Genomic DNA, 12,573 nt, shown 5'->3' with positions numbered 1-12,573 from the left:
TCTCGAGCAGGGATGCTAGAACACCTCTGGGGTGTCTGATGACGAGAGAAAAGCTGGTGCCCAGCTCCAGCTCAGCACACCCACCTCAGCCACCTCTCCCTCCTCCACCTTAGGACTCGGTAATCATTGACTCTTCACCGGGGCATGACCGCTGGGTAACCCCCACACCTGCCCAGCCTGTGCTTCCCGTGGGATTTAGAAAGCCAGGGTGGTCTGACTTACAGGTTTCGAAAGCAATATTGGGTAGGAGAGATGGAAAACACACCGTCGGCTCCTGGCTAGCATGGACGGGGCTGGCGTGCTCCAGGGCAGGTAATTACTCGCTGTGTTGCACAGAGCAAATGTAACAGCAGTAAAAACTCCACAGCGTTTAGAAGAACTCTGTTAAAAATACTGCATGGATGGACGGGAATGTCACCAGCGTTTCGGAGGGTCAGCACTGCAGCCGGGGCGATGCTCCTGGGGGGATGCCCTGCTGAGGCAGACCCCTGCTGAGTGCCTTGGTATTTTTAGCACACTGCCACTGTGCCTTGCTGGGCTCGTTTCTGCTCACGAGCTCTCTGCTTATCGCAACGGTCTTCTTAGAAAGCTATTTATGGATCACAACCAAGTTGCCTCCTGCCTTCCCTTGAAAGAGCTGTGATGGCTGGGCTTCTGGAGCCTCTCACTGGAAGGTCGCTTTCCAGGACCAGAGGTGATGGTGGTTTAGCTCTTTTTTGACCCTTTTCCAATGGGTCAACATCCTGGGTGCTGGTAGGGAAATCCTGTACCTGCACTACCTGTACACAGGCATAAATAAGCCCACCGGTCTCCTGCCAGGAGTTATTTCTCTTTGTACACCACACGATCTGCAAAGGTACGAGCTTACCACGGAATATCAGCCGGGACGGGCTCCACGGAGGGTGGGGAAGAGCCACCACCCGTGGCTGGAGGCATTGCTGCAACTAATCTGCTGACCTTACACGAGACCCCGCACGGATCCGGGTTTCCAGAGCATTTTAAGAAGATGAAGTCAATGGGAGTTGTTGCGCGCTCATCATTTTCCCAGATCGGGCCGGCCTTCGCTCTGATGTGGCGTCTCAGCGAGGATGTGTGCGGGGTCAGGCTCAGGTCTGAAAATCTTGGCTGAGCTCGTGATTCCTCCCCGGAATTTGGTCTTGGGCAAGGGAAGCTGTAATAAGTACTTAATTTGTCAGCTCTTCAGAGAGGGTCCCTACAGAATTGACCCAATTTTCATTTAATCCTTTTACTGCTATTTTTTTTTCTAGTAACGATATTTTTTTTTATTATTTAATCCTAACACTTCATTTGACCATACGCTCCAATGTTCAAATCTATGCCAAATTTTAGTCTAAAGAAACAGCTTAAAGCAGGGCTTTTAAAATCCAGGCTAAGTCAGCACATTAGAAACTGAAAACCCCCACTTTTTTTCTTTTTTTGGTTGTTTTTTTAAGTTGGCATGGAAATTGCTTTAAATTTCACTTAAGCTTCTGCCATACAGACCTAAGCATTTACTTTTATGCTCAGGAAAAATAAACTTCCTGGAACAGGTTTTGTTAAAACAAGGAAAAGCTGAGCTTAGAGCTGAGCTAGCAAAACCAGAGAATTAAGCTGCTGACCTCTGGCCTTTGGGATGCTCTCAGAGTCAGGGACAAATTTAACAAGTATTATCCCAGGCTCCTGCTCCGGGGCCCACGGTGTCCTGCCCTGGGAACGAGCCCTGGCGAAGGCAACACTAGAGCTGCGGTTGCTGGTCAGCACGCGTGCCTTGTACACTCACCTGCCAGGCTTGCCTGCACAGGCACATGCCCACAGCTGGGAAAACTGGGAGAAAAGCACAAAACCCCACCAGTTTTCAGGTGTCAGCCCTGCTGCTCCCGGCACGTCTCGCGCAGCACTGTCACAGAGCATCCAGTCTGCGGATTACAGACCAGGGGGAGGAAAATGCTGGTGCACTCTAAGAGGTTGAGAGTGATTATTCATTTTTTAAAGTCCCTGGATCCAACAGAGAGAAATTCTCATTTCTGAAGAGCCGCGGCAGAGCCAGGACTCTCCCTATGCTCCACGCTGTCTTCCCATTCCCTCTCATGAGGGTAGGGAAGGGGAGAAAAAGCCACCTCTGCCAAAATGAGTCGCTGACCATGACCTTGCCTTCCTCTCCAAAATCCAAACCCACTTCAAACACACCGTGTCCAAAGCTTCCCACAGCCAACTCTGCAAGAAGCGATGGGGCTTGAGCAGGCAGCTGTGTCGCATCTCCGGAGCCTTTGCTGCTTCTGCAACACGAAGGTCAGGCAGGGTAACGGCACCTGGCAGCAGCGCTGAGCCCTCCACAGCTTCAAGACCGAGAGCAAACGACTGCAGGCAGCACCCCAAGAACGTGACTGCCATGGCTGAGCGCAGTTTTTCCTCCAGCCACGGGTAAAGCTCCATTCTTCATTTTTGTCCTTGCTTTCTCTGTTTTTAGCACTTCAAGGCCAAGGCCAATGTCTTTCATGCAGAAGAAAGATGTTCAGCAGAGAGAAAAAATACTTTTGATGTATTCTGGAGATTTTTCCAAAAGGTTAAGTAAGGGTTAATCGTGTGTCATGGATTAGGCTTTGCCTCCTCCCTGCCAGGCTGTTACCAGAGACTGGGCAAGAGGCTCCTGGCAGAGCACTCTGGGCTGCAGCCGCCAGGTCCCTTGGGTGCCAGCACAGGGTGCCCCGTGCCTTCACAGCTGTGCCCAAGGCAGAAGAAAAGCAGATTCTTGCACTCTCCTAACTTCTTGCACTGGCTGCTTGAGGTCTGTTGGGATTTATGCTTTCTAAAACTTGAATCTGCTCAGCAGTTGCCAAGGAGGGAGGAGAAGCATCTCCCACCACCACTGGTCACACCAAGGTCATTACACAAAAAGCGTGCAGCACTGCGATAAGGACACGCTACTGCTCTCATCACGGCGAGGAAATGTGCCTCTCCTGCTCCGCCTGCCTGACAGTTATTACAGTTTTGTCTCCTGTTGCCCAGGTTTTCATGGGAGCCGCTGTGCAGAGGCGGCGTGGGCGGGCTGGGGCTGGCATCGGGGCGCGTTGGAGGGGACAGGCACAGCACCGTTACTGCCCGGACCTGGCACCTGCATCAAGCCCCCCAGCAGGCAGGACCCACATGGGGCCACCTGAGCAGACTCTGCCAGCCTGTGGCAGCGAAAGCCTGTTTCTCTGTAAGGCTAAAATGTGGAACTTTCATTTCTCCTACATTTCATAAAAAAGGGGAATCCTTTCCTAAGCACCCTTTTTTTTCCATTGACACCTGTTGTTAATTAGCAGTAAATAAAGGGCACTTAACGAGTTGCTCAGCAGCACCTCCCTGTTTTGCCACTTGAATACAGACTTACATGCTCAAATGACAGAGAAAATTGGAATCTGCTGCAATTATTTCTAGTATGTATCCCTCGCAGACAAACTCAGCCACATGCAGAAGCATGAATAATTTCATTTCCCTAGTCAAAGCAAGCAGGAATATAACGCTTAATTGCCAATTAATCTTGAGGCAACTAGAAATACAGCCAGACCCTGGATAATGAGCCTGGAGCACCACAGACGGCAGCAATTGAAGAGGGTGCTGGGTGTCTGGAATTCATCCCAGCATGTCCCTGGTGTGAGCTGGGGGGCTTTGCCCCCGGACCCCCCCCGAGGCATTGCCCCTCTCACAGCCCAACCAAACACGGTCCCCTGAGCTGGCTGCTCCCAGGACACGAGGCTGAACTCCATCCCTTCCCGCTGGCTGAAAACCTTTGTCTGATTCCCAGGGAAACTGTACCCACGGCTGGTTTAGACATATTTGTTCTTGGGCCAGCTGAACGCTTTACCTTAATTCCTTTGGTATTTACAGCCTGAGCACCCGTGGGGAACAGCTCTGTTTGCTAAGATGCCTTGGCTGGAGCGAAGAACCATCACCTGCTCGGCACCCGCTTTGGGGTGAATTTGGAGAACTCCCAGACTCACCCAGTAAGAGAAACAGGCACGAGGAAAATTCTTAACTTTGTGACTTTTACCACAATGAGCACCCCATGTTTGGTCTTGACCAGGGCTGGGTTCACCCATCGCTGATGGGGTCTGGCCAAAAGCCATCGTGCAGGCACAGCCACGATGTTTGCAGCAGTGGGGTGACTGCAGCTCGGTTCCCCCCGTTAGCATCCTCCTCCAACATAAAGCAACTGCTGCTTCTGTGTTTTAAAACCATTTGACCTGCTGGATAAACTGGCGCTGGTTTCTCTGAGCTCTCACGTGGGACCTGCCAGGTCCTTTCCAAGATGAACAGAAAACAAAGTGTAGTACTTAAAGACAGAAATAAACATGGTGTGAGGTTTTTTTCCCAGCTTTCTGACTTACAAGAAATGATCCGGTAACAGGAGTGGCTGACGTGGGTGTGAGAGCACTGCTGGGGCTCGAAGCTCAGCACGGCTGGAAATCAGGAAGCAACGGGCTTTCCTGAGCCAGAGGCTGCTCTTATCTCCCCGGCAGCCCTGCCCGAGGTCCAGCAAAGCTCTTCCTGCTCCTGTCACCCAGGTTGTGCTGTCAGGAGGACAGCGATGTCCCCCTCGCCCCCCCAGACACCAGCAAGATGCCACAGGGCTTTCCCAGCTGCTGCTAGCATGGGCAAGAGCAATGGCTCTCAGCCCCCGTGCAGATTTTCCTGAGCTGGAGTTGCATTTGAGTTCCTCATCTCACCACGGAGTGAGACAAACGCCCCCAGCCTTGCTGGGACATCGCACCGAGGTATCTGGGTGCCCGACGGGCTGCAATGCTCCCTGGGAGCCATCTAAGGACATGGCCAAGCCTATCTTCTCCGCTCGCGGCTGGATGCAGCTGTAAAATGACGGGCATATTTAAAAATAACCTCTGTGTAATCTTCAATTAATTTATAACCTGGCAACAGAACACGATTCTGGTTCTAATTAATTCCAACCTCCTTTAAGTGAAGAAAACTGACTGCCGGTGAGATGTTTGGTTATGCGTAATGTGTTCTCTCTCTCTTAAAAATTCATCTGATAATGGATTTAACATTTAAACTCTACTGGGGTTATTCACATTTTTGTGTCCGCAAGAACACAACTGCTCACAAAGGCAAACACATGATTTCGCTGGTCTCGGTGCACCTCCTGTTCAAGGAGATAGAAGCTCCTTGTGCTTCTAACATAAACATGAATCACTCCAGCCTGCATTAATCTTGTGCAGTAAAGATCCTTTAAAACACAGGAAGGGGCTGGAGTTTACATTCATGGCTTTTCTGGGAGCCTCTGCCTGTGGATTTACACATCTGTGATTTCCTGCCATGTGCAAGTTTTGTTCCTCTTCACGGTTTGGCAGGAAACATTTGTATTTCCAAGAGGCGTTTCCTACCCTGGGTTACAGCCAGAGCATTTATGTCATTTTTAATCCAGATTTTTAACATTCATTTGGGTGCTTCCTAGACATCTAAGTGGTTATTCTGGTACAACCTTGGCTCCATGGCTCTCATCACCAAGCCCAGCACAGAAATTTTCCCTTTAGACAAAAATAGCCGGAACCACACATCATTTCTTGAGCAAGCCTTACTAATTATTTCCTAAGTATTGAACTGCCCGACAGACTTGCAAACACAGGAGAGTTGCGCAGCCAGCAAAAAGGAGCGGCTTAGTGGCTACAAGCATCCCGACGGCCAGTGGTCACAGCCTCCATATCCCAGTTAATCGAAGCCAGTGCTCCTGCGCTGCCCAGGATAGGTGTTGGAGGGACCACAACTGGGTACAGGACAAACAGAGGTCGCTGAAAGGATGAGGATGGGAGTCCCAGGCTGCAAAGGGGGACCTGCATGGAGGTGGGGAGCAGCTGTGGGGCCTCCTGCCCACCCTGCTCCCCCCTCTCAGCCCTCTCTTTGTTCAGGAAGCCCCCTAAGGGTCTAACGTTTCTTTCTGGGCAGTCAAAAAAGCTTTTTTTTTTTTTTTCCCCACACAGACACACTAAAAAGATAAAGCTGATTAATGATTATCACACTAATATCACTGACATCTAATCCCCTCATTATGTTGCTTTTCCTTTTAAGTGCTGTTAACCCCTGCAGCCCACAGATCTTTGGCTTATAGGGAACTGCCTGGTGCCGTGGGATGTATTTCTCCGAGTGAAGGTGAGAGCAGAAGCCAAGTGAGTGCCTGTGGCATGGCCAAGCACCGTGGCTGCAGCTGGAGCAGGTAAATGAAGCTGGTGGGAAGCCTGCCTGGGTCAGGTTAAAACGGGACCGACGCACCGAAGTGTCTGCTCAGACATACCAAAGATGCTGGAGAACTGGTCTTTTATCTGACTTTCTAGTGGTGAGCCCAGACTTGTTTCAAAAGGTTTGTGTTCTGGGACTTTATAACTGAACAGCTTTCTGGTGGTCAGAGCATTTAACCACTTGATGTTTCCTTCTGGCTTCCTTTTCCCAAATGCCACGTCACTGCTGCACCAGGTCCCTTTGCCCCATGCCACCCCTGTGCAGTCACTCGGGCCGGCGCCGGCAGTCCCTTTGCGGGGTGATGCTGCTGCCTCTGACAAGCACATCCCAGCTCACATTCCCGACAGTAACAAACCACGCTCAGCCCTTTGAGAGCCAAATGCTCTGGACATTTACAGATGGCTATAACATTCCCACTTCATTATCGATTAGCCAAACTAGCCTTATGCAATTCACGTATAAAACACCCCCTCCATCTTCTCACAGACACATCACTTTTTAGAGGCTGATTGGTTTGTCCTTCCTCCCCCAACACTCTCCTTGCTGTGGCCAGCACCAGCTCCCTGTCTGGCAGCACCGTGTGCCCATCACTATTCCCCATGCCCAGACCCCCGGCTCACCCTGGCACCCAGCCTGTCCCACCCTGGGTGCTGCTCCGCCGGCAGCACGGCCCTTCCTGGGATCCCTTCCCGGGAGCAGGACGGCATCGTCCTGCCGGCCAGCTGGGAGAGCACAGGGCAGGACCTGCCCTGGAAAAATTAATTGAGTGTAGCTTGTCTTTCAGGATGGCCAGTCATTGCGGGTGTCCTCCCCGAGACTGCCCAGTGGGACTGAGAAGTGAAAGGTGGGGAGAAGAAAAATGAATGAGTCTAAAGTTGGCCAGAAAAAACACCTCCAGTCACCAGCCCCAGAAACGGGTTGAGTTCTTACACGGCCTCTACTTCATTTCACCGCACGGCTTTGAGAAGTCCAAGCAGACTGCACAGCACACCCACCTGATGCCCACTAGCATGGTGCCATCCAAACCTCCCTGGCACACAGCCCACGAGGCAGCACCGCGCTGTGCCTCCTCACATCACTCTGCGACCCACGGCGAGGGGCAAAACCGCGCACACCCCAGCTCCTACCCGGGTGTCACTGGTGCTGTATGGTGGAAAAGTGTCCCCAACCACAGAGAGGATGGCAGTGGAAGATGCTGCATGGAGCTGATGATGGAGAAGCCACTCGCCCTGCAGGTAATAGTCCTTAACTGGGAGCCTGGGTGGTTTGCACACCAATCTCCACAATTATCACCATGTCCTCAAAGTGCAGCATTTATCACAAACGGCGCGCACGCACTCTTGGGGAGTGTAACCACGCTAAAGACAAAGCGTTCAGCTCCCAGGACAGGCAGGAGGGCCACAGGGCGCTGCTGGCTTACCTGACTCGGTGCTCTCGCAGTCCTGCGGGTTGCACTTCTGGGTGCTCTCAGGCCAGGGCTCGTGGTCGCAGAGGCTGCTGTCCTCCTCGGCCAGCCCCGTCTTGGTGTTGATGCACTTGACCTGGCGCCGCTGGATGCCCCCGCCGCAGGGAGCCGTGCACTAGAGGGAGGGGGGCAGCCCCATCAGCGCCGGGGGACACCCGTCCCCCAGCCCCACAGAGCCGCCCCCCTGATGCCATGCGGTGCCGGCAGCACCAGAGCCTAGGAGGGTTTTATTGCAATAGCCCCCAGTTTGGTTCTGAGGGTTGGGTTTTCCCTCCCGTTCCTCGCATTTCATTCAAAAGCCCCGTCGAGAGGCACGGCGCGCTCCCACCCGTGCCCACTCACCTCTCCCCAGGAGCCCACCACCCAGGTGGTGCAGGGGTGGGTGTTGCAGGGTCGGGTGGCGTTGGGCCGCACCGTCTCCTCACAACGGCCCAGCTCCGGGCAAGTCACCAGCCGCTCCTGCTCCCCGCCGCCGCACGCCTCCGAGCACTGCCGAGACACAACAAGCCGTCGAGAGGGGAAGCCAGCAGCAGCGCAGAAAGGCAGACATGCCATGCACTGGTGTCTGCAGGAAAGACGCTGCAAACCCCCTCTGCAAATGCACCAAACCTGCTTCCCCGGCGGAGCACTGCTCCGCAGCCACCCCCGCTGTTAGCGGGCCGTTTCCTTCTCGGTGCTTGGAACTGGCTGGGAGGGTCCCAGCAGCAGGAGGACGCAGCAGACGCGCCGCAAGTATCTGCTTAAATTTTGCAGGCGTGTGAAGAGGCAGGCTGAGCCCACTGTCCCTCTGCCGGCAATGACTTGGGGGGGTCCAGCACAGCCTACGGCTGCGGGCAGCTCAGCACCCCTGGCCTTGCACTTGCCCAGCTGCTGAGCATTTGCTCTGGGCGACCAAATGCCAAGTGCTGGCTGAAAGAGCAGAAGAATAACGGCAGGTGTGGAACTCTCCATCGCAAGCACACATACTGCGTCTGCCCAGCCAGGGACGAAGCCCCGCTGCGGTGCTCAGGTGCTGAGCGCTGCCCCTCTGCTCAGCCCCGTCCCCAGCAGCCCCTACCTCTCTCCAGGAGGACGTGTACCAGTCCAGGCAGGGCAGGCTCTGGCAGGGGAGCTGCACGGGTGGTTTGTACAGGACAGCCTGGCAGTGGAAGGGCCGTAGGAGCCTCTGGTCTCTGGTGTCGATGCAATGCACGTCCCGAACCTTCGTTCCCCCACCGCAGCTCCTGGAGCACTGGGAAACCACACAAGCATCATGCTGGGGAAGGGCAGCAAGGGCTGGTGCAGGGGGAATCCCTCCAGCAACGGGAAGTGACGCCAGAGACACATCTGACTCAGGTTGGATTGAGTTGATACTCAACCTTTTTTCACCTCTTTCCCCAGGCCAAGCTAGAGAAAATGCCATGCAGCATTGAACCTGTCACTGCCATCCCTCCGAAAGCAATTGGTTTCCAGTTGTAGTGACAACAAAGTCTTTGTGCATGAGACACCTGATGATCCCAAGAAACGGCGGCCACCCAGCGCAAGGGGGGTCGTTCCCTGCCATTGAACCTACTGGATTCACCCAACCCAGCTGCAAACACTGTAGTGCAGAACGGCCCGAGACTTTCAAACCACTGAACAACCACTCTTTGTTCAGCTTTTGCAAATTACTGGCTTTCTAACCAGCCCACGAGCAGGAAAAATAGAAGGATTATTGCGGGATGAAGTATTTAAACTCTGTGGCAAATGCAGATCTTTAACCTCTGCCTTTGGGAGCCATGGGGGAAGAGCACGGCCCGAGAGCAGGTACTGTGCCAGTCCCAGTGCAGGCACCACCTGCCTTCATTTTCCTGTGGATTTTCCAGGACTCTGTACCAGCTGCATGCCTGTTTACCTTGCTCCAGTTCCCCACGCGCCACGACGAACACGGTCTGAGGGAACACCGCCGAGCAGGGACGGGTTTGTTGGCAGTGGCACAGCCGTCGTCACTGCCGGTGCTGCAGCGCACGGTCCTCCAGATCGCACCCACGCCGCAGGTGGCTGAGCACTGCAACACACAAGGCAGACTCCTGCTCCACTCCTCTCCCACTGGCCCCCGTGGGGCTGTCCCCCAGTGCCTCCAGTGCCCCTGCTGCCCCAATGCTCCCAATGCCTGACCTGCAGTGGCTGTCTGTCACTGCAAACGCTCTGCAGAGAGCAGCCCTGGGACAGCTGGGCAGTGAGAGGAGAGCTGATAATTGCCAGTAATGCCCTATCCACTGCACTCAGCACAGCCCCGTCCCTTTGGCAATTTGCAGCCTTGATGCACCTTACACTTGACATTTACATTTCTGTCTTCTCATGGTGGGTTTTAAGATACTCTCTCCTGTACAATGGCAGGAGCTTGCTCCTGTGCCAGGGTTGGCCTCCCTGGGTGCCCAGTCCCAGCGTGGGTGCTCCACGCTTGCCTGCTCCTCCAGAGCGGACGGGGATCCGGGTGGGAAGCACGCTTCCCTGCCTGTCGGGTATTGCCACTGCTGCTCGAGCACCCGCTGCCCCAGGAGGCTCCCTGCAGAGCCGGGGAACGCCAGGCACGGGGGCACCAGCCCTCCTGGAGCAGGGAGGCATGCCAGGGCAGCTCAGAATTGTGCCTTTCTGGGGCTGAGCATTGCAGAGCACAAGGCGCTGCCACCATGGCTGGTGCCAGAGGGAGCGGGACAGGATGGAGTGACAGCGGGGCATGGGCATCTGATTCGCGCCAGGCAGCAGCTCCTGGCTGTGGTGGCCTGTGGTGCGGTGGGCTGCCTGCCTGCTCCACCCCACAGAGCTGGGGGCTTTCAGCATTCAGCCAAAATACCTGTGCCGCTCAAAATTGCCATGCATGTCTTCTGCACACAAAGAGCAATGTCCCAGAGACCAGCCAGCAGATGGACCAGTCTCTCACCTCTGTACTGGCCACGTCACACTTTTAATGGGACTCAACACGTACCTCGCTCCAGTTCCCAACCTCCCAGCTGGGCATCGCAGTGGCTGCCATGCTGATGAATGGCGGAAGTGAAGGCTCCTCCTTCTCCATCTTTTTCTTCTCCCAGAGCAGCGGGGAGGCAGGGGTGGGCTGAGATAATTTGTGGTCCCCATCACTGAAAGCAGGTATCCCTGGGGTTGCCCATGACGAGTGGTCCCCTGCCACAGTGCTGCTGAGTGGGGTTCCGTGGAAGGTCAGCTCTGCATGGGGCGATGCCAGCTCTGGGTGGTGGGACACCCCCATGGACCACCATGCTGAGGGTTCCTCAGAGGGTGATGCTCCTGCTGGGTGTGCGAGAGGGCTGTGAGCCGGGGTCATGGGCATGGCTGGTGCTGGGGTATCTTGCTGAGTGAAGCTGCTGGAGGTAAGCTGGGTGGCTGGCCTGGGCACGGCAGGGGACAAGGACACTGCCGCTGCAAAGGCTGTAGTGGCCACCAAGGGAGCCAAGGTCAGGGACGTTGGGGTATGGAGCTCTGGCTGGTGCCCTGCTTGTCCTACGGAGTCCCCGTCAGCACCCATGGGATAGAGACTCACAGCGGGATGGGTGCCCCTTCCCATCTCCCACCCTGGTCCTTGTGGGGTGGGGAAGGAAAGATCTGCCCCCTCTGTCCCATGGGCTTGGTCATCAGCTGCTGGTGCTGTGTGCATGCCCGCCATCCCCTCCGGCATTTCTGCCCACCATTCCTGCTCCTTGCTCTCAGGGGCAGCACTGTTAGCGTTACTGGTGATGACAAGGTCCATTTCCCTTGAGTCTTCATGGCCTCTCCCCGCAGAGCTGGCCACGTCAGGGGCCTCACCACCAGCGTTACCCAGCCCCTCTGTGCTCACATGCCCCTCACCGCTGCTCCCTGGCTCTCCCAGATGGTCAGATGTGTCTGCGCCAGTGCTGCCCCTGCCAGTGGGCACCGGTGGGGAGGGATCAGCTGGGTAAGGGGCCCAGGGAGCGAGGCCATGGGCTGGAGCATCCTGCTCAGGACCAGTCCTCATTGGCACGGCTCCCTGGGGTTCATCTGGGTGTGGGTGGTCATGGCTGTTTGCAGAGTTGTGACTCGAGGTGCTCTGGGTGGGTGGGTGGTCCTCAGAGCGGGACAAAAGTGTGGCGTCCTCCTCCTCACCCATGAAGTCAGGGATGGCATACTTGGGAGCAGCTGTTCCTGCATCCACAGGTACCATACTCAGGAGATCATTCATGGCTAAACCCCCAGGTTCCATCTCTCCTTTGCCATGCCCAGGAACAGAAGTGGTCACTTTGTTGGTCACCAGATGGTCCTCGCTTGCTCCTCCTCCCAGCTTGATGGAGTGCAGGACATCAGCAGGCATCTCACGGGACCCCTCCACATCATTGATGCTCAGCTCTGGCTTAGGATCCTCGCCTTTGGTCTCTTTCTCTGTGAAGGGGTAGTAAGACAGATCCTCATGGAAGTTGATAAAATTATAATCATAGTAAAAGTCGTCAACAAAAACATTTCCCTTTCTGGCTGAGAAGTCCTCCTCAGTGATGATATTGACGTCATTGGACTCTGGAATATTTGGAATCAAAGGGTTAAATTTAGCAATGTGGTTGCTGGGCATGTAATCGATTTCATTAAATATCTCTCTGCTGGAAGACCCACTGCCAGACCAGTCCACGTTGGCATTGTCTAATTTCTTCTGGCACTGTGGCAAGGAGCAAATAGTTTCCGAGCTGGGTCTTTCTGCAGGGTCACAAGCAGCTCCAGTGCTGTTGCTGCAGTAAACAGGGCGCCTCTGTGTCCCATTTCCACACGTTGCCGAGCACTGGGAAAGGAAGAGAGATGTAAACGTCAGGGATGGGAGCACAGGTGATGCAGGTGCAGCAGGAGGAGCAGGGAAGGGGCTGGCAGCAGTGCCCGTGCCCCTCTCCAGTGCTCCCCTC

The 12,573-nt window shown here is 54.8% G+C and overlaps 1 protein-coding gene across 1 annotated transcript in view; it reads right to left on the bottom strand.

The window, feature by feature from the left end:
• ADAMTS7 (ADAM metallopeptidase with thrombospondin type 1 motif 7) overlaps positions 1 to 12,573 on the bottom strand; it is a 50,603-nt gene that overhangs the window by 3,899 nt on the left and 34,131 nt on the right. The window contains exons 19-23 of the mRNA XM_056347839.1: positions 10,644 to 12,455; positions 9,570 to 9,722; positions 8,754 to 8,927; positions 8,039 to 8,185; positions 7,652 to 7,811 (exon numbers count right to left, since the gene is read on the bottom strand). Of these exons, the coding sequence (XP_056203814.1) occupies positions 7,652 to 7,811; positions 8,039 to 8,185; positions 8,754 to 8,927; positions 9,570 to 9,722; positions 10,644 to 12,455 (2,446 nt within the window). The remainder of the gene's footprint in view (positions 1 to 7,651; positions 7,812 to 8,038; positions 8,186 to 8,753; positions 8,928 to 9,569; positions 9,723 to 10,643; positions 12,456 to 12,573) is intronic.

The sequence above is a fragment of the Falco biarmicus genome, chromosome 7, assembly GCF_023638135.1.
Source record: "Falco biarmicus isolate bFalBia1 chromosome 7, bFalBia1.pri, whole genome shotgun sequence".
NCBI classification, from domain to species: Eukaryota; Metazoa; Chordata; class Aves; order Falconiformes; family Falconidae; genus Falco; species Falco biarmicus.
The sequence above is the reverse complement of the archived record's forward strand: the minus strand, read 5'-3'. Positions and strand labels throughout refer to the sequence as shown.